Source organism: Mustela erminea, chromosome 6 (assembly GCF_009829155.1).
Source record: "Mustela erminea isolate mMusErm1 chromosome 6, mMusErm1.Pri, whole genome shotgun sequence".
Classification (NCBI taxonomy): domain Eukaryota; kingdom Metazoa; phylum Chordata; class Mammalia; order Carnivora; family Mustelidae; genus Mustela; species Mustela erminea.
Genome location: NC_045619.1, coordinates 4,998,879 through 5,023,397, shown reverse-complemented (window position 1 = coordinate 5,023,397; position 24,519 = coordinate 4,998,879). Strand labels below are relative to the sequence as shown.

At 57.7% G+C, this 24,519-nt stretch overlaps 1 protein-coding gene across 2 annotated transcripts in view; it reads left to right on the top strand.

Annotated features, from left to right (window-relative positions):
• PARVB (parvin beta) overlaps positions 1-24,519 on the top strand; it is a 90,881-nt gene that overhangs the window by 7,445 nt on the left and 58,917 nt on the right. Inside the window, exon 1 of one of the 2 annotated variants that reach the window (XM_032345995.1) lies at positions 18,477-18,568. The exons of the other annotated variant lie outside the window; for it this stretch is intronic. Within the exon in view, the coding sequence (XP_032201886.1) occupies position 18,568 (1 nt within the window). The 5' untranslated portion in view covers positions 18,477-18,567. Of the gene's footprint in view, positions 1-18,476; positions 18,569-24,519 lie in introns of those variants that run through there. 2 annotated transcript variants of the gene reach the window in all.

Genomic DNA, 24,519 nt, shown 5'->3' with positions numbered 1-24,519 from the left:
CTCGTCTTCTTGCTGGTCGGGTCCTGCTGCGTCGTCCCCGAGCCTCTTTCCCTATGGGCCTTGCATGGAGGTGAAGGCCTACCAGCGATCTGGGGGAGAGCTCAGGCAGTGAAGGTGTTGGCAAGGAGGCCGTTGACACGGACACCAGAGCTGCTCGGCTAGTGGCAGAGCAGGGGTGGCAGAGCAGCTTCCCCTGGAGAGCAGACTCAGCTGGGTGTGTGATGACCGCGTGCCCCTGTGTTAAGAAGGATCCTGAGGCTGCGTCTGGGCTTCTCGGGAAAAGAACACTGATTCTGACAGACGGGGTTTCGACAGCCCTGGCTGCTGCTTTCTCATTGTGTTCCAGGAAGCAGCTAGGTGGCTGCTGGTAACAAAGTTACTAAGTCCTTTAAAAACAGGCTTTTGGGGCCGCCTGGATGGCTCAGTGGGTTAAAGCCTCTGCCTTCGGATCAGGTCATGATCTCAGGGTCTTGGGATCGAGCCCCACATCGGGCTCTCCGCTCAGGAGGGAGCCTGCTTCCTCCTCTTTCTCTACCTGCTGCTCTGCCTACTTGTGATCTCTGTCTGTCAAATAAATAAATAAAATCTTACCCCCCCCCAAAAAAAACCAAAACAGGCATGTGAGGGATGCTGGGGGTCTCCTTCTTCTGGCCCAGCGTGACCAGGAGGCACCATGCCTGTGCCGGCGAGGTGTGAGCTGCAGAGAAACGGCAGGTTCCTTGCATTTGCCAAGCAGTTGGTATGTCTGAGTTGGACACTGTGTCCCTGGGGAGGGAGGCCAGCTCAGCAGCAGGAGGGAGTCTTGGCCACCTCGGCCTCCGATGGTGTTTCCTCGCCAGCTCAGATCCTTGGAACGGCTGGCAAACCCAAAGCAGTTCTATGCTGTCGTGTGAGTAGTGGAGTGTGGACTCATTTCAGCTCAGGCGTTTTGCAAAAGGTTCTGGGTTTGGGTCTTTGAACATTTACTTCTTAGGGCAACCGGAATCCATCACGAATGTCGGTTTCCCCCCGAGTAAGGCCCTCTGAATGGTTTATGCCTGTTGTTAAAAAAGTTACGCACATTCATACTTTCAGTTGAAGGTTTGTAATTCCAAAGGATCGAGGCTTTGCTCTCTCAGTCGGTTCTTAAGAAGTGAAGGAGGGAGCAGACGTTCCCTGACTCCGTGCATCCAGGCCTCGAAGCAGCTGCCGGGTTCTCAGTGGAACCGTGGTCGCCCTCTGTGTCCGCGGCTTCCCTGGTCACCCACCGCGGCATCCGCCAGAACCAGGCAGGTTCTGGTAGGCAGACAGAGAGCATCCTCACATCAGCAGGGAGGGAGGAACCCCGTGCCTGTGGTGTTTGTAGCTCATGGTTCATACAGGCGGAATGTAGGGGAACCCTTCCCCAGAGCTTCACCCATCTCTTTTTTTCCTTGTTTTTGAAAATTAATGCTGCGTTTCAAAGCGAGAATGAGGCCATACTTGATAGTGGATTGATAGCAGATCATCAGAGAAGTGAGGGACAAAAAACTTAAAGGAAAAAAAAAAAAGCAAGAATGTTGTCTCCAGCCAAGCTCGTGGCTACGCCGCGTGGGGCGCTTCTGACGTCCGCGCTGCGCGCGTGACCCCCTCTCAGGCTCACCCAAGGCGGGAAGGTGGGTGCTACGAGCTTGTTCCCATTTTGCGGATGAGCAGACAGGGGCACAGAGAAGCGCGGACCCTTGCAGAGATTAAAACCCCCCAGCATCCCGGCTTGGGGGTGCACAGCCTTGCCACCCGGAGAGGTGATTCACCTGTTTGTAATCGTCCCAGCTGGTTCGCGGTAAAGACGCTTTCCTCTCTGCCACTGGCGATGCGCTTGGCCATGGGGGCAGGAAGACGCTCTCAAGAAGACAGATGAGATCCCTTCTGTGCTGCCTGGACTCGTTGGCCTTTGCAGACAGAAGACAGACCCCCGGAGGCTGCAGTCCAGATCCTCGCTCACTCGTCTCCTGCCCCACCACCGGCCAGCCCCGCCCTCCCCATCGGCCTTGGCTGGGGCCCTCACAAACACTGTCCCTCTGTGCCCAAGCCCTTTTGCCCTTCGGCTTTATGTTGATTCAGCAGGTGGGGGCCCCTCTCTGCCCCCCGGAATCGCCACGTCCTGCATGCACCTGCTGGGGTTGATGTCTCAGTGCCCAGTGATGATAAATGATCTGCGGCCATGGAAGGTGGTCCTTGTGTGTTTGCTGAGTCAGCAGGACGCCGTCTCGGTGGCGGTTAGGGTCGTGGATCTTGGGGCCCGACTTCCAGGGTTTGAACCAATCTTGCTGTGCTTGCGGCTTTGGCCTTGGGGAAGTACTTCCCTACCTCCTGCCTCAGTTTCCTCTTCTGTAAAGAGTACTTAACCCTAGGGTTATCAGGGGGTTATGTGAGTTAACTAATCGCAGTGTTGTAACTTAAACTGGGCCCAGTCATGCTGTGGAGTGGGAAAGTCTTCAAGGATTCTGGTAGCTGTTCTCCAATCACCAGCTGTGGCTCCGACATCAGTCCCGATGTGGGGGTTCTTACCAGCTGGGTGGCCTATAATTCAGCTTCATTCTGACAGCGTCCACTGCCAGACAGTGTCGTTGGGCCCACGGGTGAGGGGCCCAGCCCTACAAGACTGCCCGCTGCCCTTCAGACGCAAGTTGAAAGTCTGGGTCCTCATCCGTGCTGCTGACCACCGGTTACAAGTCGGAGGCTCCCGTCACCCTGTCCTCGGTCCCATGAATTAATTCGCTAGCGTGATTCGCAGAGGTCGCGGAAGCCTTTCGCTCGTCATCGCGCCGGCTCCCGTGCCAGGGCGCACTCAGGAGCAGCTTCATGGAAGAGAGGCAGAGGGGGCAGTGTGGGGAGGGGAGGGGTGGGGGGGGGGGGTTGAAGAGTTCCAACTCTCTAAGCCCAGAGTTGGTTCCCCTGGCAACCAGCCCTTTCCTGAGGTGACTGTCTCTCTCATCGCTTAGGAAATTGCTAGTGTTTTAGGAACTCTGGGCCAGGAACTGGGATGGAAACCAATCATCCATGTTTCTTATTGTAACTCCCAGTTCTCACAGTTCCTGAAACACGTGTCTGAGAAAGGACTGGCGTCCACGATTTGTAAAGAACTCCCACAGCTTGGTGATTAAAAAAAAAGACAAAACCCAATAAAAGAATAAAAGGTCTGGACAGACGTTCCACCAAAGATGTACGGATGGCCAGGATGCCTCTAGAAAGGCATCCTTAGTGATCCAGGAAATGAACCACAGAGAGGAGAACCAGATACACTCCACACCCACCGGGACAGCTGACATGGTCACCCGTGCCTTGGTGGGGATGTGGGGCCGCTGGACCTCTTCGTCGTTTCGGGGCTGGAACGGGGGTGCAAACTTAGGAAGTCAGTTCGGTGGTTTCTTTAGAAACTAAACATGCATCCATTCCCCCCCCCCCATGACTCAGCAGTTCCAATCTGAGATATGGACTCAAGAAATGGCTGTGTCCATGAGAAGGCTTGCACAGAAGCTTCATAGCAGCTTTATTCATGACAGCTAAAGGTTGGAAGGACCTCGGCTGTCCATCAGTAGGAGCATGGGGGCGTGGGCAGGGGGTTGTTCCTACGGCAGGAGACTGTGAGCCAATAGGAAGGGATGAAGTATGGTACGAAGTGATCGCAGCAACCCAGCGACCTGCAAAACCGCTGGGCCTGAGAAAGAACTAGACCCCACCGAGGGCACCGTGCGGTGCCATTTCTGTGAAGTTCTCCCGTGGATAAAGCGAAGCGATGGTTGTCTCTGCGGTGGGGATGGGGCTTGCCTAGGGATGCCCTCTATCCTGATGGGAGTTTGAGATACACAGGCACCTGCACTTAAGAGTGTGTGTTTCGGGACACCTTGGTGGCTCAGTTAAGTGTCTGTCTTCGGCTCAGGTCATGATCCCAGGGTCCTGGGATCGAGTCCCGCATCGGGCTCCCTGCTCAGCGGGGAGTCTGCATCTCCCTCTGCCTGCCGCTCCCCCTGCTTGTGCTCTCTTTCCCTTTCTCTGACAAATAAATAAAAAATCTTAAAAAAAAGTGTGTGTTTCATTGTATGCAAACTTTAACTCAAAAGAAAATCAGATCTAAAGAAAATAAATAAAGACTGAACTCCAGTTAGGGATACGTGTGCTTAGAGGGAAGGGTATCCCTGTCTGCACCTCACTTTGAAATGTATACAAGATGAGATGGTGCCGTAGGTCGATTAATGGCCCCCAAAGATGTCCACATCTGGGTACCTAGAACCTGTGACTCCATCTCCTTCTGCAGTCAAGAGGGACTTTGCATATGTGATTAAGGAATTTGAGATGGGGACATTATCCTAGAGTGTCCAGGTTGACACAAGGTCGTTATAAGAGGGAGGGGAGTCCGTGTAAGGGGAAGAGATGTGTCAGCGGAGTGAGGTGGGGCCGGAAGCCAAGGGCTGTGGGCACCTCTAGAAGCTGGAAAGCAAACATGTTCTCCTTACCCCTTCCAGAAAGAACGCAGCCCTGCCGACGCCTCGATTCTAGCCATTTTGGCCCCCCCATAACTCTTAAGATACTACATTTGTGTTGCTTCAAGGCACCACATTGGTGGTAACTTGTTGGGGCAGCCGGAGGAGAGGCGTGCAGAGGGAATTGCCGGGTAGAGAACCCGATGGGATGCGTGGATACATAATGAAACAGTTCCAGGGAAGTGTTCGTGTGGGCTCCACGCTAAGGCAGGAGGGTAGACAGATGTCAGTGTCAAGTTCTTTACACATTAGCAATGGTGTTTGGAATTTTTTTTTTTTTATTTGAGAGCGAGGGAGCAAGACAAGAACGAGGAAGAGCACGAGCAGGAGGGAGGTGCAGAGGGAGAGGGGGAAGCAGACTCCCCACTGAGCAGGGAGCCCGACGTGGGGCTCGATCCCTGGACCCCGGGATTAAGACCTGAGCGGAAGGTGGACGCTTAACTGACTGAGATACCCAGGCGCCCCATTCATGTGAAAATCCCGATAATACAGTATTGGGAGAATTGCCTGGGCCAGGCATAGGAAGCAAGCCCTCCATGGTGTTAGCTGTCCTTATGACCCCCACCGCCACTCCCCAGCTCGCCATGTTGCCATCACATACAGCAGACGTGCAGGGAAAGAACAGGGGACTAGCTGGTGGTAAATGGGCAGGATACTGAGAGGAGACAGGAACTTAGGTGTGGGGCTGAGAGCTCGGGACCTGGAGGCTTGTCCCTTACGGCGGTTGTAATTTCTGCCTGTCCCCTGCTCGGGTGTAGCCCGCAGACATTTGCAGCCGCACTGAAGACACGGTGCCCCGGGAGCTGTCATCTTCCAGCATCGAGCTCTGCTGCTGCTTCTGAGAACGTCTGCACTTTGTTAGGGAAGAGTGTTTTAGTTAAGTCTAACTAGAAAACATATTATTAGTATAATGAGATTTTAATGATTTGAAATTTTGTTGGAGCAGCACGCAGAATTTCAATCTTATTGTGTGCAGCTGGGCTTTGCTTTTATTTTATTTTTTGCTGGGGCCTCATTGCACGTTTCTACAATTATTTAGTTTTTCTCTCTTAGAGCCCGGCTTTTAGGCTGCTCCTAATTTTCTTGCTTAGCAGATCCCCTTGGAAAAAGAAAAAAGAAATTATCTTTTCGGTACACACTTAGTTGGCTTATATCTGATCCAGGGTAGGAGTGTTGGCCCCGAAGGAGATGTACGTTTGTGGAAGGGTTCAGTTGACATTCGGCTCGTGATTCAAAATCGCCAGGGAGCAGGAACAACCCGAATGCCCTTCAACAGATGAACACGTAGACACAATGCGGTGTGTCAGGACAGTGGAATACTGTTCGGCAGTAAAAAGGAATAAGGCACTGATAGTAGCCGCAGCAGGGACGGGCCTTGACAGCAGGACACAAAGGGGCATGTGTTGTGTGAATCCACAGTTAGGAAGTGTACAAATAGACAAATCCACAGAGGAAAGTACTAATTAGTGTTTGCAGTGGGCTTGTGGGGGGAGGAATGGGGCGTGTCTGCTAATGACAGGTCTGCTAGTGCAGGGTTTCTCTCTGGGGTAGTGACGATGTTCCTGGTGATGGCTTCTCCGCCGGCGAATATCCTGACACTCACGGAGTCGCACACTTGTCAAGGGCGGATTCCGTGGCGTGTGAATTCTGTGTCCATCCAGCAGTTCGGAAAAACAGTGCTGGGCTGGGAGCAGAGCCCGAGCTTGTCAGTCTCTCCACCTTGCGTCCGTGCCCTTGCGTATTTCCAAGGTGGGGTCTTTTTTTTTTTTTTTTTTAATTCTTAAAGATTTTATTTATTTATTTGACAGAGAGAGAGATCACAGGTAGGCAGAGAGGCAGGCAGAGAGAGAGAGAAACAGGCCCGCTGCTGAGCAGAGAGCCCGACACGGGGCTCGATCCCAGGACCGTAAGATCATGACCTGAGCTGAAGGCAGAGGCTTAACCCACTGAGCCACCCAGGTGCCCCCCAGGGTGGGGTCCTTAACCTGGGTGAGGATGGGTGATTCGGACAGACGTGGGCTGGTTGAGCCTTCCTCCTCATCGTCCTGTCCCCGTCTCTTCCTGGTGGCCGCTGTCCCCTGATGTTTGCTCAGAGGGTCTTATCTGTCACCAGTACAATGCTTTGGGGCAGGTATGGTGGGAACAGGGACCCCCAGCCATGGCGTGCACAGTCTTGCCTGAGCTTGTGTGCTTAGGTGGGAGAATTTGACGAGGTTCTTTTGGGATCAGCACATGGTCAAGAAGCTGTAAGCTGAGACAGTGTCCATTAAACTTTAATTTGACTTTGACCTGTGGTAAGAAATGCATTTTGTCCCGAAACGCCAGTTCAAGCCTACATTTATTCATATCCACGAAATCATAGTTTTCCGTAAGTGAAACACATTGACCTTTTCGATTCGATTCCGTTTCCTTTCATTAGAGAAATGTGCTGGTCACACTCCGCTGATTTTACGACCCACTGGGTCCGGATGATGGTTTCAGTATGTCGCTCTGAGAGATGCAAGGAGGGAATGAGGCAGTGGGTGTTACGGGGCCCGAGGAGTTTGGGGACCCTGACAGCTGGGTCTGGTGTCACATGCTCCATCCTGGGTTCGGAAAGTCTCATGTGTTCCTTGTGGTTCATTATCCTTCAGCTTCCCAGGTAGGGAGTCGCTCTTGCCATTGGAGCTTTTTCCCTCCTTGGTTAGATTTATTCCTGGGTCGTTTATCCCTTTGGACACGCTCGTACGTGGAAGTTGACTGTGCCCGGAGTTCATCGAGCGGGCAGCCCAGCCGCCCTGGTTCCTGGTTCCTCCGTCAGTCACCCTCTTGCTGGTTCTTGCCACCGTGCATTGCTTTCAGCTGGAGGGGAGGTCGCACCCCTGCTGGTGGGGGCGGGGAGGGGACTGGAGGGCACTGGGTGCCTCTCGGGCTGAGCTCTGGCCCATGGAAGCTCCTGGAAGGGGGACGGAGCCAGCCGATTCTCAAGTGTCCACCTGGCAAAGCCTGATAGAGGCCAGGGCCGAGTGCCCGGGACCGTGCAGTTGACAGTCGTTACGCCACAAAGCAGGCTGTCTAGATTACAGGTTATCTCCTTGTGCAGCACCCCCTGAGTCCCCTGATTGAGGGAGCTGCTGAGGCGCGCTCACCGCTCTGGTGGTGTCAGCCGCAGCCATGAGCTAACCAACCACAGAAGGTGCTGCAGAATCCTGGGTGAGATCACGGAGGTCCTCACCGGGTCCTTGTGGGCGGTGTGGAGGGGGTGTCGAGGAGGCGGTGCTTGGAGACGGAGGCTCGAGTAGGCTGACCCGAGCCTCAGGGCCCTTATCAGTGAGGGTGGGAACAGCAGCTTGATCTCTGATGGTTCAGAGGATTAATCGAGGCCTTGCACGGAAGGGCGGAGCGCAGAGCACCGCAGAAGGGAGGCCCAGGGTCGCAGAGGCTTATCTTCTTCCTCCGCCGCAGGTGAGTGCTTCCCGGGAGCCACACGGCCCTCGGGGCTGGGTGTCCTGCACGCTGTTGTGACCCATTTCACAGATGAGGAACCTCGAGGACGGGCAGGAGAGTGCTCTGCCCAGCCCAGTGGTGTGGGCGTGGAGAACTAGGAGCCCTGTGAAGCCTGAGCCCCCAGCCACCGGGCTGTACTCTGCCTTGTCACCCTGGGCAGGTCACTGCCACCCTCTGTCTTGCTTTCCTTGTCTATAAAATGGGCACGAGGAGGCCCGTCCTGCCTCCGGAAAGACTTGGGAGGTTTCAATCCAGACAACACCTCAGACTTGGAAGCCCAAGGAACTTTTCGGGGACCCTCCAGGCCACCCTAGGACTCGGGTTTAATGACGTTTGGGGGAGTAGCCTTGAGAACTGTGGCTCCTCCAGCTGCCTCCTGTAAGGAATGCAGTGGAAATGGGGCCGGCGAGTCATTCATTCATTCGTGTATCCCTCACTCCCTGTTCCTTCAGCAAACGTTTGCTGGGCAGGCCTTTGGGTACCCCCCGGACTGTGCCCGGAAACACACGTGCCTTTCTGCGGAGCCGGTGGGAGCAGAGCAGACCCTCCTGTCCTGCCCTTAGAGGAGGGACCTTGAGCACATGGTGGGGCTGGCCGGGGCCTGGGGTCAGGGAGGGCTCCCCTGCAGAGGTGGCTCTTAACCTCCCGCTGGAGGATGAGCTGGATTTAGCCAGCAGGGTGGGGACAGGCAGAGGGCATGGCTCACAGGTCAGGAGGGAGTCCTGGCCCCCCCACATTCATGCACCGCAGTCCCAACCCCCAGTAGCTCCGAGTGAGACCTTTTCTGGGTAGAGGGTCTTGGCGGGGGGCCCGATCCACTGTGAGCAGTGTCCTTGTAAAAAAGGGGAAATCAGGACGTAGGCACGTCAAGAGAGCGACGCTGTGAGGACGGGGAGAGCGAGGCTGTCTGCAGGCCCAGCCGTGGGGCCTCGTGGGAAACCCGCCCGGCCGACACATTGATCCTGGGCTTCCAGCCTCCAGCTGGCGAGCGTGAGATCTGGGTTTAAGCCCTCAGCCTGTGGCCCTCAGTTACAGCAGCCGCAGGACACCAGTACGGCCCGTGGGACTGGAACACGGGGCGAGTGGGCGGGAGTGGGTGAGGTGAGGTGGTGGGCCGCTCAGAGCTGGCTCAGGCCCCTCCCTGGTCTTGTCCTCCAGTGGCGGAGGTGGCATAGTCCCGTGAGGTCAAGGATCGCGCCAGGGCCGGTCGCGGCCACAGGAAGGCCTGCTCCTTGGCCCGGCCCCCTCTTTCAAGGTGTCTGTTTTTGGAGAGGAGGCCTGGCAAAGTAGAGGCGGCTCTCCAACCAGACAGGAGGGAAGCCAAGCTGTCATTTTGGGCAAGGGGGCATTCGGTGCTGGGGGCCACTGTTGGGGGCAGAGTGTGGCCCTGCCCATGGATATTTTTCCCATAGTGGGCGCTTGGGTCCCTCTGGACCCCAGAGTTGCAGGTTAGCAGCCATGGCCCAGAGCCCCACAAACAACAATCATGATCGAAAAGAAGGCCAGGGCCCAGGGCCTTGCCTGTGAATGAGGTGAGATTACATAGCATTCTCTTGAAGTCTTCTGTCTGGAGAGAGGGTCTTGGCTCTGAGCCAGCTCGTCTAGGTGGTCGGGGACAGATCCAGCTTGCCGGGGTTCAAGCAGAAAGGTTCGGCTCAGGTAAGCAAGCCTAGGAAAGACAGTGGTGGCCTCAGAGCGCCTGGCCCTGCCCTGCAGGGATCTCTCCCTGCGTTCCGGCATGGCAGGGGTGAGGGGTGGAGAGCCTTGCCTCCTCCCTCCGCGTCCCCCCAGGTCTCCTGTCCAGGGGCCTCCTCCCTGAAGCCCCCACCAACCTCGGTGAGCTCCGTGTGCGTGGCCATCAGATGGATGACCCCGGCCGCGAGTGGGAGAGGCAGTCAGCCAGGACCGGAGCTCTGTCCCTTCCTGCTCTGCTCATCTCAGCACTCGGCGAGAACCGTGGGTCCACCCCTCGGGGCGAGCTCCGGTCTGATTCGGTTCGGGTGTTGTTCCACATCTCGAAGCGGGCGCGTAGCCGAGTATCCACCAAGCGGAACGTGGGTGGGGGACACACACAGTGCGGACAGCAGTCTGAGCTCCGTTAGATTTCTCTGGCAGTAAAGGGAGCTTCCCCACTGCTGCGGGGGCCCCACTCGTGGGTTTTTATGTTCCTCAGTGTTGGAGTGATCTAGTTTTCAGCACGACTTCTGAGCCCACCGTGGCGAGCAGCTTTGGAGGCCGCAGGAGTCCTGGAGATTTGGGCGGGAAGTCCTGCTCGACCTGAGGTCTCATTCCTCTGGAAGGCGGGGAGCGGGGGGCAGGGGGGCGTGGGGTACGGGGCCAGGGGAGCGGTGCTCGCTCTGCGGGGGCCCTGGGCTCAGCCGCCTGCAGCTGAGTGAGCGGATTTTGTGCGGCCAGTGCAGGCCTTGGCCTGGGCCTCTGCTCGCCGCTGGCGGGGATGGGCCCCCGCACCCACTGCGAGCGAGCCCTGCAGCTGCCTCGGTGCGGTGGGCGGGCAGGGCCTGGACCGCTGGGCTCACCCACATCCCTCTGTCCACGGCTCGGTCACCACCCACAGCCGGGTCTGCAGACTTGCACTTAGATGGGAGGTTCTCCAGTCCCAGCAGCGACTCCTTGTCTCTGCTCGTTAGAGCCACGGAAAATGGCCCTGATGGGTGTGGCTGTTGCAATAAAGCTTTATTTACTAAAACAGACCTGAGGCCGGATTTGCCCCCCCCCCCCCCCCCCCCCCCCCGCTCCTGCCCTGGGGGTTCACGGTCCCGGATCTGTGGCATAGATTATACTCGTCTTTTCTGTCTTCTCAAACCGTTACTGGAACAGGAATCCCAACAACCCCGTCCCCACTGTGACCTTCCAGACCCGGGCAGACTCTGGACGCCACAGACTGGTGGGCAGACACGAGACCCAGGTCACTGTCCCCTTTTAGCTCGGTGACCTGGAGCTGGTCCCATTCTCTGAACAAGGGGATTGATGGTGACACCTGTTTTACCTGTGCCGGGATCGTTTTAAGAATTAAATGTGTGCACGTGGGAGAGGAGGCCCCAGGGACCATGAAGCGTCTCCTGGGTGGGGGTGGGGGGCACGTGTCGCCGGGTGCGGAGAGGAGGCAGTTGGGCAGACACCGAGGCCGGCGTTTACCTCCAGCCCTGTTGTGCACGTACCCCTTTTTGGTGCCGGGCGTTTGGTGCTTTTGTCTGATCTGCGGGATCGAGTCTCCAGTGGCCTGTGGCGCGTTCTCTCTCTCTCTCTCTCTCAGTGCTGCGGGCTCCTGAGCTCCGGCTGTGCGAACGGCCACGAGAGGAGAAGCGCAGATCTCCCGCTTCAGCCCGGAGCCGTGCACGTCTTGCCGCCGGTTAGCGGAAAGGGTCTCATTTCAGGTGCCACGTAATCAGAGACGTGGGCTTTGTGGCCGCACGTTCCCTGCTGCAAAACACATGCAATTCTTCTGAAGTGAGAGGGAGGGCGCGGGAGAACGCCTGCCTCCGTCAGGCTGTTCGTGGGCCCCGGGGATTAATAACAAATAAACTTCAGCGGAGAATGTTCTGCGGGCCCCGCTGTGTGTGTACGCATAGCCCGTGACTCCAGCCCTGGGCTTTTGGCCTAAGTTAAGGGAGCTCCGGTGACCTTGTCGGGAACCAGGTGAGGGGTTCTGTGTCTCGGGGAGCTAGTTTCAGACTTGGCCACAGTGGCAAGAGGGAGAGAAGCCACTATCCACATCCACCCACCTTTTTAAAAAGATTTTATTTATTTATTTGACAGACAGAGATCACGAGTAGGCAGAGAGACAGAGGCAGAGAGAGAGAGAGAGAAGCAGGCTCCCCGCTGAGCAGAGAGCCCGATGCGGGCTCAATCCCGGCCCCTGAGATGGTGATCTGAGCTGAAGGCAGAGGCTTAACCCACTGAGCCACCCAGGCGTCCCCCGCCCCCCCCCCCCCCCGCATTCCCTGTTGGCGGAAGGAGCCCTTTCTGTGGTTGGCATGTGTTTACTAGGGGAAGCTTATGCCAGGGGCCACTTTGCTGAGTCAGTGGCCCATAGCAGGCCCCAAAGGAAGGAGCCCTGGAGAGGAGATTGAGCCGAAGGTCTTTATGATGGGCTGAGTTGTATCCCCACCCCCTCAGCCCCAAAGATGTACTAAAGTCCTAAACCCTAGCGCCAGTGAATGTGACCTCATTTGGAAATAGGGTCTTTGCAGATGGGATTTCGATGTAAGCTAGGACGAGGTCCCGTAGTGAGTGGGGCGGGCTGCTAATCCAGCGTGATTGGAGATGGAGACGCGGTGAGAAGGCCGCGTGACCACGGCAGCCACAAGCCAGCGAGCGGCCAGGGATGGACGGCCGCCACCAGACACCAGGGGGCGGGGAAGAAGAAGGAGTGTGCCCTGGAGCCGTCAGAGGGAGCACGGCCCTGCCACCTTGCTCTCAGCCTGTGGGGGGACGCATGTCTGTGTGAAGCTCCCCAGTGTGCGGTCATCTCTTACAGCGGCCGGGACTGTGGGTCCCGTCGGAGTCTTCCTCTGGCCGCGGGCCTGCTGACCAGCTCAGTGGTTCTCCAGCCCCTGAGGCCGTGAGTGACGCTGGAAGGTCGCCCGTGGACGTGGAGTTCGAGGGCTTCCCCTGGAAGCGCTCGGTGACGGAGCCGGCCTCGTGTGCGTGCGACTGGGCAGAGCCAGCCCAGGAGAGGCCAGAGGACTTCAGACTCGGTTTCCCCTCCCCTGGTGCCGGGGGTGCTGGAAACATTCGTGTTCTGCCCTCGCCCCCGTCCTAAATCCCCCCGCCTCTGGGAAATGCGAAAAAGATGTGTTATGAATTCTGTGAACCATTGGAAAGTCCAGGTAGAGAGATAAAAGAAGTAGATACCTCAGACCGGGCGAGCCCGTCGGTCTCTGCGGAAATCCATGCCGCCACAGCCGAGAGACCCTGAGACGTGCCAGTGTGGCCAGGTGCCGACAAAACCCTTCACAGGAGTGGGTCTGGGGCCAGACTTGGCCCACCGGCCGTACTTTGCCAGTCCTGGTGTAAACCAGCGGTCACCAGACCCCTCATCAGTTGGACACATTCTGCTTTCTAGAATGTTCTCTGAGAGATGGGCATTTAAAGGGCTCTGTTACTGCTGCCTTCCACGACGATCACCTGAAGGGAGGATTATAGCCTGATACGGGCAGCGCGGGTGAGCGAGCTGAGATTTCTTTCCACGAGACACGGCGGCTCGGTGCCCGGAAAGTATGCAGCGCGTCTGTCTTTTTACCCAGCTTCCTCTTTCTCGGGAACACGGTCATTAAAATGTATATGGTGACGTAGCAGCCTGATTCGCAGATAGCCCAGAGGTGGACATAACCTCTGTGTCGGTCGGCGGATGAGTGCATAAACAAAATGTGGTCAGTCCGTCTGTCCGTCCGTCCGTCCGTGGCCCATGATCCAGCCTGACCGAGGACGGAAATTCAACACCTGCTGCAGCACCTCAAGGACATTGTGCCAAGTGAACCACGTCCCAGAAAGACAAATGCTATAGGATTCTCTTTATATGGGGTCCCTAAAGCAGGCAGCTTCAGGGAGATAGGAAGCAGGGCCTGGGTGCCAGGGGCTGGGGGACGGGGGAGGGGAAGTTGTGTAGTGGGGACAGGTCGCAGTTGGGGAAGACGGAGAAGTTGTGGAGGTGGGCGGTGGTGGTGACGGTTGGAAGGGAGCGCGAAGGTACTTAATGCCTTGAGCGGTACACGTAACAGTGGTTAAAATGGTGAATTTTTTGTTATGGATATTTTACCAGAATGTAAAAAATAAAGGAGAAAATCCTGGGAAACATTGCATGCACAGAAGAGTGTACATATGTCCAGTGTGGAGACTAACCCTAGCCCGAACTTAAAAAGTACCCACAGCCCTAGTGCTGGGCTTAAGTGATGTGTCCCATACCTCTCCTGACTCCTCCCACACCACCCCTGACTCCTCCCACACCACCCCTGACTCCTCCCACACCACCCCTGACTCCTCCCACACCACCCTGCCGACTACCCCAACAGAGGTCACCCACCCCCACCCTGAGCGTGGTCTTAGCATTCGTTTGCCTTCCCGGTACGGTTACCACGTGTGCGCACAGCCCTGTGTGTGTGGTTGTGCCTGACTTTGAACGTTCCGTGCCAGGATCCACACTGCGTGCGTCCCTGTGACCCTGGAGGTTGCCCAGGGGCACACACAGCTCAGCTCTGCTCCCCCCCGCACCACTTTGTTGGACCCCAGGTCAGAGGCCCCCTGACTGTGGAACTGAGGCGACGCTGGGCTGAGTTTTGAGTTTGACACCGGGAGAGCAGGCGGGGAAAGGTGTGGACAGCGTCCTCTACCTTCTGACTCTTGCTGGGTGAGTCACCCTGCCTCTGTGGCCCAGGTTTTCCCATCGGCACTATCTGAATACGATGCCCACAAACAGCACCGGGAGGTGGTCAGAAAGGCGGCTGGCGGAGAGCCTCGGTCGGGTCCTTACTGGGTGGGCCCTGCTGCTGATCGTTTCGTTGCAAAAAACGTTCGGTGTGTAAATTTATCGTTCCATTTGTGGGGAAATTAAACACATTTAAGAGTAAATTAAATTAGGGGATTTGTGATCATTAGCTGCGTAAATGCTTTTTTGAGAAATGTAATGTACCAGGCAAGATCTGGCACGCGGTGGCAGGCTCCCTAAATATTTGCTAGAACGAAGGACGATGCGATGAGCCAGTCAAGTCATATATAGTGGGATTATTTGGTTCTGAAGCTAATGAGGTGACGGAGAGTGGGAACAGCTGCTAAAAATGATTCCGCGCTTGCAGAAAACCCAGAGACGGGAAGAGAGGCTCGTGCTGGGCTGCAGCTGCGTCCCGGGAGCCGTCCAAGGGCCCGTCTGGGACCGCGGTTTCAAAGCCCGCGTTTATCGCAGCCTCAGCAGACCTGTCTCAGGGGTGCGCCTGCCTCGGACAAGCTCGGGAAGCCAGCGGATAGGAACCGGAATGCCGGTTTTGTGGCTTTGACAGCGCCAGGTGCGCTGGGATCTCGAGTCTCCATCCTCTGCACCTGGCCCCCGGGGCGTGGCGGGTGGAGGGGTGAGTCCTTCCTAATTCCTGGTGGTCGTGGGCGTGTTGACACATCCCGCCAGCCCCTGCCTCTGTCGCCCTGTGGTCACCCTCCCTCCTCTCTGTCTCGTTTCCGAATTTTCCTCTCCTTACCAGCACCCCAGTTGGGCCCACCCTAAGCCGGTAGGACCCCCTCTTAACTTGGTAACACCTGCAAAGGTCCTCTGTCCAGATAAGGGCCCATGTTCCGGTTCCGGGAGGTTGTGGATTCTGGGGTTCCCAGTGCCCCTGCACTTAGCAAGTGCCTAAAACCTGTCGGTGATTATTCCTCTGAGGCTTCTTCTCGTGGATGAGCGCGGGATGGGGACGAATCGTAAACACACCGTTCATCGTATTTGGTCTGGGTGCCGCGTGCTCGGTGCGGTTCCTCTGGAAGTCTGTGCTTGGTTTGGACGGGGAAGGAGGCTTGGTTCTTTCTCTTTTCCCTTGAAAACGACTGTGGAGCATGTGTCATCCCAGTGCCCGTGGCTTCCAAACAGATAAGTCCTTTTAGATTAACTTCTGCTTTATAATTTCGTGCTGTACAGTTTTTTTGAGGCTTGAGAGAAACAATTTTTCCTGATACTCGCTCCTATAGAATGAACACCGCTCACTCTCCGCCTTGGGGAGTTGAACGGGCTGGTACAGTGTCCCTTTCTTGTTCTAAAGGGAAAAGGCCACGAAATGTGGCTGTTGGGTGTCCATTCAGAATCTCGGGTGCTGCGTGTCGACGATCCAGGCTGAGGAAAGTGTGTCTTACGGCTCTGCCTGTGACAGTCTCCCTTGGCTTGTTTGACAGGCGCAGAGGCGTGTCATTAAACAGGTACAAAGACGCCTGTCATTGGGTTTTAAATAGCACTTGTCATCCTCCTGGTGGTGCATCTGCCTAGCATAATGGAGGGATGGATGCCACCGTCCCAGGCGGCGTTCTCCCCCGCCCTGCGACGCTTTCTCTCCTTGTCATCAGAGGAAACCTTTTTGCTTATGTTCTGAGGAGGTGGGAAGGATTCAGAAACAAAGGGTAACCTCTTGCACGAGAATTTCGTGGCTGATCGGCACAGGGTATCTTCTGCTCCAGTATCAGGGGCCGGGTGCGGGGGGAGGTGAGGAATTGCTTTTAAGAGGAAACTTCCAGAAGTGGAGCAGGAGAAACGGAGGCTGAGCTGGAAGCGAGAGAAATCGGCGGTGAGAAAGGTGGCCGAAGCCAGATGCTCCGGGGCCCGCGTCCCCGTGTTTTGGGGGTGGGGGTGAGGACACCTGGCCTCGTGCGGGTCCCACCTGCTGGGACGGAGCCTTGGCTCAGTGCCAGCTGGGGACGAGGCCGAATGAGGCATCGGGGCCCAGACGGAAGTCGAGATGCCGCCGGCTCCCTGGAGCATGGGCCCCGAGGATTGAGTCTGGCGTCGCTCAGGAAGAGATGTGACGGAGGAGAGAGAGGTGCTGGGCTCTGATCCTTCCTTCTGGAACACCCTGGGCTCCCGTCGACGCGGTTCGCACATTGTTCCCGCCCCAGCAGCCACCAGTCTGTTCTCTGCATCTACACGCTGGTGTGTGTGTGTGTGTGTGTGTGTGTGTGTGTGGTTTAATCTACCTATATCCATATGCATCCCTGTATACGACTCTTTCTGAGGAGACCACGGGGTTCCTGATTCTCTTCCATGTTTCAGTTGGACACTTGGTTTCCTTGTGGAAGCTGGGCGGCGCCTCTCGTGACTGACCGTCTGTGATTTCTGGGCCCCGGGGCGCCGAGCACTGGCTTCGGGCATCTGCTTGGCTGACTCGGCTGCCTCGGCTGCTGAGAAGACCCCCCCAGCCCAGCACAGCCTCCGTGTGTTGGCGGAAGGCCCCTGTCCCACGGGGTGGTCGCCGCTCCCGAGGGCTGGCAAGGGCCTTCCTGCCCCGCCCTGCTCAACCTCGAGGGGTGTCCCCCTGGGCACCAGTGCCCTCTGCTGTCCTGGTGGCGGGCTCTGTGTTGTTTTAGGTTTGCCGGGCTTGTCATTACAAAATACCGGAGACTGTGTGGCTGAAGCAACAGTAACTTAACGTGCTTACGGTTCTGATGGTGTCATCCCTCTGCGTGTCCCCTCTGACCCCATTGTACCTTAATGTCCTTTTAAAAGGCTCTGTCTCCAAATCCCGCCACATTCTGAGATCCCTGGGGGTGAACACTCTGACATTCGAATTCTGGGGGGAAGGTAGCCCAGAGTGACCCAAACACGAGAGCCAGGAAAACGGGGTCAGCCTTGGGCCTGCATTGGCTTTGGGTGTCTTGTACTTGCTTTGTCAGTCCCTTGGCCTCACCTGTGCATGATTCCTGGTTTGTGCCATGTCTCGTGGTGGGGGGGTGCATGTGGGATGGGGCATGGGTGCTCCAGGGAGCGGGGGATCCTGATGTCTGTGACTGCTCCAGGCCCCAGAGCACCTTTCTGGAACTCTGTCAGCAGGAGGGCCAGCTCCGGGCACCGATGCCTCCGTGGGGCTCGTGCACTCCCCCGTGAGCAAACCTGGGGACCGGTGGATCCGTCGAGCAACAACTGTGAGAAGGATGTGTCTCCTCAGGGTCGGGGATCGCTCGTAATTATCACAAGTAGGAGGTGCTCCAGCGTCCTGGTGTCGGGTGCCAGAGGAACTTGCTTGTCCCTGTGACAACCCCTGGGAGCTTAGCCATGTGGAAACGCAGATGTGGCCTTTCCAGGTCACCCAGCGGGTGTGGGGTCCAGGGCTGGGCTCAGCTTTTGAAACCTGCTGGTGTGTCCGGTGACCAAAGCGGGGAGCAGATCTAGTTCTGCTCCCCTTCTTCCACCATTCCAGGATCTTCCTGCCCCCCCCCCCCCGCCCCGCCCCGGGGAAGGGAGCAACACCAAAAGCAAATCTGCCAGCCTCCCCAGTTTGGGGGGCCTGGGCTCTGGCTTGGGCTTTCTGTTCCGGTGTCTGATTTCCGTTGTCGTGGAAACAGGGTGACAGGTGTTCCTTGTTAGCACAGGGATGCTCCTGATGGGAGTCAGCAACCGGAAGGCAGCTAGGGGCCCCTTGCCCTGGAGCCCGGCCTCCAGCCCTAGGCCCGGATGGAAGGCTTATCGGAGGCCGGCGTCTGCGGGGCCGTTCTTTCCCCGAAGCCACAGCACCACGACCGGCTCCCGCCGCGGGAATGGATACTCCCTTCCTTCCTTCTCTGTGCGCTGGGGGTCGGTTTTCCTGCGGCAGTTTGCTGGCCCACGAGGCGGTTGGCAGTGAGGATAGAAATAGTGTTTTGTGGTTAGCAGGGTTCTATCATTTGAAAGCAGCCCTGTCCTCTGGGCGGCCCCATCCCTCGTGGCCTTCCTCAGGGCACCCTGAGGAGACCTTTCCCACAAATCGCAAGTCATGGGGTCCCTGCCCCTGTCCCTATATGAACGCAGTGTGTGTGCCCCAGCTCCCCGCCTGGTGCCCGCCGGCCTGGCGCTCGTCTGTGTTTCTCGCGCGTCCTCCCGCCACACCGGCTCCCAGCCAGTGAGTGCCCCTTGTTTTCTGACCATTTTCCACAGGAGTGAAACCCCAGGCTGGCCCTAATTCCTCCTCCGCTTTATGGGGGAGGGTTGTTGAGACACGAGTGGGACCTGGGCTGGCCGTCGGATTTACTGGGAAGGGGACGAGGACTTTGGCGTGAGGACAGTGGGGTAAGAGGGTCCTTGGGAATCCCCCTTGGCCCCGATGGGTGGCCGCCCGCTGTGTGCACTGCAGCGTGTCAGGACGTTTCCATCCTCCAGAAGGTGGGGGAGGGTGTCATGTGGGTCTTTGGAACGTTTGGAACATTTTCAGGGACAAGTGACGGTGATGGTGCTTTTAGAGGCTACGTGATATGATGGGTTTCTTTTTAGTGACCTTTTGGTTCTGTCTTTCCCCTTTACCTGGCTGTTATTGGCCAGGATCTGGCTCTTGTTATCACCCCCTGGATAAGCGATTCATTCTGCCTTTTCTCCGGGAGCAGCAGACGGTGGAGGGCGTTCACGTGGAGCAGGCAGGGGTAAGCCCGGCTCTGCTTGTCATCGGCTCCGATGCTGGCGCCTGGCACCATCCCCCGATGGTCTGTCTTCCCTCCTGGGAAGGAGACAGTGGGACAGGTGGTGTGCCTCGTGTGCTCCTCGTGAAGCTTCATGGTTGAGGAAACCAAAGTCCAGAGAGGTTCACTGAGCTGCCCAAGGTCACACAGCAGTCGGAGCTCTCCACGTCAGCTTGAAGGCCGTCTCTCCCTGGCCTGCGGGGGACAGTGAGATGGTGGCTGTTCAGAGGCCCCTGTGCCTCTGACGCAGAGGAAGCTCCAACAGGTGCTCCTTCCCCATCCGGTGGAGTAAAACACACATTTCCCCTGGGCTCTGCCTCGTTAAAAAAAAAAAGACAGTGGTGCTCAGGTCCTCAGGTGACCAAGATGGGAGCCCTCCCTCAAGGAGGTCGCGGGCTGGTTTTTGCTGGCGTCTTGATCATTCACATCGTTCTGAGCGGGCTTTTTGCAGGGGTGGGGGGAGCTTTTTGGAGCAGAGATGAGCCATCGAAGGAGGAGCTTGAGGAGACAGAAGGCAGGGAGGCTCCCTGCTCACAGCAGGGCAGCTCTTCAGAGACCGAAGGCCTTAGGGAAGGAGCCGGAAGGAGGAAGGAGCCTAAGCCACCGAACCAGGCCACCGGCTCTACTGGGGCAGGGGTGGAGCGGGGAGGGGTGCAGGAGTGCAAGGCTGATGGAAGGGCTTGGTGGCTGGCAGAGGGGCAGACCCTGCTGCCCTCCCCTCAGGCCAGGACGGGCCTGGCTCTTGGCCTTTCTAGCGGACACACTGGGTGGCCGTGTTCATGGCCCATCCCCTGGGAGGGTCATGAGGCCCAGGAGCACACTCAAGGCTCTGAGAAGTTCTGCAGAAACACCTCCCCCTTTAGCTCTGCTTCACCTGCTGCTTCCTCCGCTCCCTTGACCCGGCCTGAGTTCCTGTCAGACCTGGGAATCCCCAGGTAGGCCCGTGGAGCCCGCTTGGGGACTAGAAAGGATGGGGACAAGGAGGCATCTTGCCCTTCTGTGCCCTGCTGTTCGCCAGTCTTCTCGGGCTCGGTGGGTTGTCAGCGAGCTAGTTTAATGGCGGCGGTGAACGTGATTTCTGCCTAGAAAGTGCTGCTGCTGTTGGAGGTGGAGGTCTGTGAAAGCTCCGTTAGGAAAGGGTCCTCAGGCTCCCGAAGCTGGGGATCGCCTGAGTGTGCCCCCTCCTCTGTGGCTCCGGGGCCGCCTGCCTGCACTCACCACGCCCCCCGTGCCCCCAGCCCGCTCTCCCTGGCACCCGGAGGCCTTTTGTGGAATAGCGTCGGTCATCACCATGCTTGTCCCCTCTTCAGGCTCGAGGTCGGCGCATGGCGGGGTGGCAGGACAGCTGGGACGGGGCTCAGGACACTGGATGCGCGTTTATTCTGGACACCCAGCTAGTGGGACGGCGGGGTACGAGTCCTGGCTCCATCGCTTTCTGGCCATCGGACCTTGGCCGTTCCTTTATCTTCCTGATCAGTAAAATGGGGGAAAGAGAGGGCGCCCGCCCCCTCCACTTAGGATCCCCTATAGCCATCCCCGGGAGCCTAGAAGGCCCATTGCTTCGGTGTCTCTGCCCCGTGTCACCTTGTGTCCTGTCTCTCCCCTCTCCCTCTTCCCCGCCCTCTTACCTACCTCCAGGAACCCAGGACTCTAAGAACTTTCTAGAGTTCTTATATGCCCGTGACTCCCCCTGTCTGTTACTTGGGAGAGAGTGTTTTGTCGCTGGGGATGGGAGTCAGCACGTAGCTGCCTCTCCTCGGGCAGGTCGGGAAGGTCACCTGCCTGCAGAGCCTCCGTCTCCCGGTCCGCAGCAGGGAGCCCCGTCCCGGCAGCGGGGAGCCTGCGTGAGCTCGTGCAGAGGCATGTGGGGCGGGCAGGCTCCCCAGAGGCAGACCTCCGTCCTCCGGGGCTCCGGGCCCAGGCGTCTCTGTCCCAACCCCGCAGGCCAGCGCGTGCAGGTGGAGGATGGAATGCGACACGAAAAGGAACCCCGAGAAGGACGAGGGGTCAGTTGCTGAGGGCTTGAGAGACAGAACTGTCTCAGGCAGAGGAGTCTAGAGAAGACATACAGGCGTGGTGGTCGGGCTTGGTGACGTGGGTGCCAACACCCGGCTCCCGGAGCGCGTGGTGGGGAGCTGTGGGTCGAGTCCCGGACCCCCGCCCGGCCCCGTGCCCCACAAGCCTTGTGTGCGTCCTTATTTTGGAGGACATGCTGAGTTGGATGTGCCTGGCAGGCGGGAGACGCTGCCTTGCCCAAGGTCACAGCCAGATGGGTGGGCTGACGGGGCGTCTCCCTGGAGCGTTCTCCTCCCCACCCATCCCCGTGCCTGTGCCCCGCCAGCATCCTCAGGTTGGGGCCCGCATGGGCGGAGCCACAGGGCCGTATCCATGGGTGTCTGTCTCTTCGATGCGCTAACGTGATCCCGCTCCCGGGTGCATCCTGAGGCGGGGTGAGGACTCTCACATCTGGGCTGGTAATTTACTGGGTCTAGTCCCTTGAACTATGGCCTCCAGAGAGAATGGGCTCAAACTGGCTGGGGCTGCTGCCCAGGACGCTGCGGGGCTTGAGACCTGGAAAGATGCCTAGGGCAGGTGCTCCCGGGAGGAGAGTGGACCAGAAGGTTCCAGCCCGGAGAGGCAGTGGGGCACAGCTGTGGCCGGCAAGGTCAGGGGCCTAGCACATCCTGGCCACTCCCTGAAAGTCCATTTGGTAGCCAGGTGCAGGGCGGGGCGGGGGAGCGCGGTGGCCCCGTCAGCTGCTGTGCTGGCCCCTCTGAGGACCCCCTGGGGGAGGGGTCACCTCGAATCTCGTGGACGTGAACCTACCCTGCTCCTTCTGCATGAAGTTAATAAGGTGACGTGTTTGTGGATTTGCCGTCAAGAAGCCAACCTTCTCAGGCCTCCTTGTCACGCGCGTGAGCTGCCACACTCGGGGACAGTTGTGTACTCATGCTTCGTGCTTGCTTCTGTTCGCTCTGCCTGCTTCAATAACGGCTCCGTCCCTGGAGCTCAGCCTGGGTTCTGGTGCCGAGTAGATGCTCAGTAAAACGGTGCTGTCCAAGAATGTTCTGGGCCTTTGGAAATGACATGGAGGAGCTGGGGCGGCCCGAGTTTCCCGTGGCTGCGGTAATGAAGTACCACACGTTCGGTGGTTTAAAGCCACAGACTTACAGTTCTTGAGGCCTGAAGTCCTAACATCTGGTTGTCGGCAAGTTGTCCTCCTCCTCGAGTCTCCCGGTGAGAATCCATTTTCTAGACTTCTCAGCTTCTAAGGGTGCCTGTGCTCCCTGGCGTGGGGCCCCCCCAGCATCTGTAAAGCCAACAAACAGCACCGTGTCTCGCGTCTCCTGCTGCTTCTGCGGTCTCATCACTCACCTGTGTCCTTCATAGAAGGACCCTTGCAACCCCCCCCCGCCCCATAGCCAGGATAACTCCTCATCTTGGGATCCCTAGCTCAATCTTACCTGCAAAGTCCCTTCTGCCTTGCTGGGCCACGGGCTCCAGAGATCGGGATGGAGACATCTTTGGGGACAGGAGGGGCGTTATTTAGGGAGGCCCAGAGGCCCTAAAAGACAACAGTTCCTGTGAGTTCTGAAGAGGAACGCCGGAGGGGAATGTTAGGGTCCTGAGACAGTCCCTCGTTGTCCACCCACGAATTCACCACTCACCTGCCACGTGTCATCGAGTGTTTCCTCTGGGCCGGTCCCCATGCATCTGCCTTTTCAGGCCACTATGGACATGCATCTAGCAACAGGTGCGCGCATGTGCCTTGAATGTGACCGCCCTCGGAAGGAGAGCAACGGGCCAGGGTCTGATGGGACTGTGTGGGGTGCAGTGGGGAACCTTGCATCGTCTGGCTGCTGCGAGGTAATCTCCGCTGGCCTCTGGCTCCTATTGCTCCTTTGGAACTGCCCCCCAAAGGCTGGTGTCCGGGAACCGTGGTGGGTTGTGAAGATCTCCCTCCTTTCCTGCCTGGACTGTCAGATCCCATGATCGAGGGTGGGGCTCTGCTTGGCCAGGTGGGCCGCCCAAAATGCCTCGTTGGCCCCCGGAGTGTCTCAGGGGAGGACGCAGCTTCCAGCACCAGGGCTGCCCCCTTTGGAAGGTGCCTGTCTGCCCACCAGGCCAGACTCTAGTTTGGATGGAATTGCAGATCCTGCCTGGTCTCGCGTCCGCTGGCGGAGATGGGCCACTAGAGGGCGCCATCCTGCCGGCTGTTCTCTGCTCGCCCGCCACCCCCCTCTCCGCCCCCCCCCCCCCAGGTCTCTGGTGGCAGGTGCACATGGAATTGCTTTTTTTTTTCCCCCTAAACGACTTAATGATTTAATCTTCTTATTTTCTCAGCAGAGCATGCTTTGGACTTCCCTGAATACGATGGGACATTACTGATCAGATTAATTAATACGAGTTTGCAGCGCCGGGACCCACGGAACTTGCTTTACCAGGCTTCCTTCTGCATTGCCGTTTCTGTTTTCTCTTTATTAAGCACATTTCTCTCCCGATGTGTTATTGGCTCACCCGCTCCTGGAAATGATCAGCAGATTTCGTAACCTCCTGCTTTGGTGGGACGCCCCGCGCCGATCCGCTCCGTGGGGGCCGTGGCCCATGAGCACAAAGGGGAGACCGCGATGTGGCCTTTTTGAGAATTCTGGGTTTCTTAGGGGGTGGTGTCCGCCCTCTGCCCCCACCTTCTGCTTATTTTAGACTCTCTCTCCCTTTTTGTTAACTCATGATGGATTTCATGGCCAGCGATTGAAATTGCTTCCACGTCCTCACCAAAACCCCAGCACGATTGATGGGTGGAAGTGTGGTAAATGCACCATCCCCGAATCAGGCAACAGAGCACACTCGTCACATCCAGATTAGCGTGCAAGCAGCCAGGAGGCAGTGATTGCCAGGCGTCTGTGTGAAGCGGGGGGTGGCGGGGGCAGGGGGCTGAGAAAGCAGGAGGCAGAGCTGGAGGGACCCTTTTAGGGGCCCGGGGAGGCTGGCCTCAGGGACGCAGGTCCAGCTGTTCAGATAACACATGCCAAAGAGCGCCCATTGAGCGGTGGTGTCCCTTGAGGTCCTCGGGAAGCCTGGGCTCTTGCACTCATCCCCAGGGAAGAAGCACGTTTGCCTGGGGAACCAGCCCCACCATCCTTCCCTCCTACATTGGGGCTGCATTTTGATTTCACTGTGAGTCACTTAAGCCACGCTGATGAGCCCCCTTCGGGCTCCATGGCTTCCTTCTCTTGGTCGCCGGTCACGGTGCATGGGTGGCTGGCCTTGGCTCCCTGCTCGGGAATTGGTGTGGGCGGTGGAGGGTTGGGTCACACGTGCCGCTGGCACCGTCCAGCCGCCAGCCTGATGTTTTTTGTAGAGTTGAGGTTCTGTTATAATTCAGCCTAATTAGCGTCTG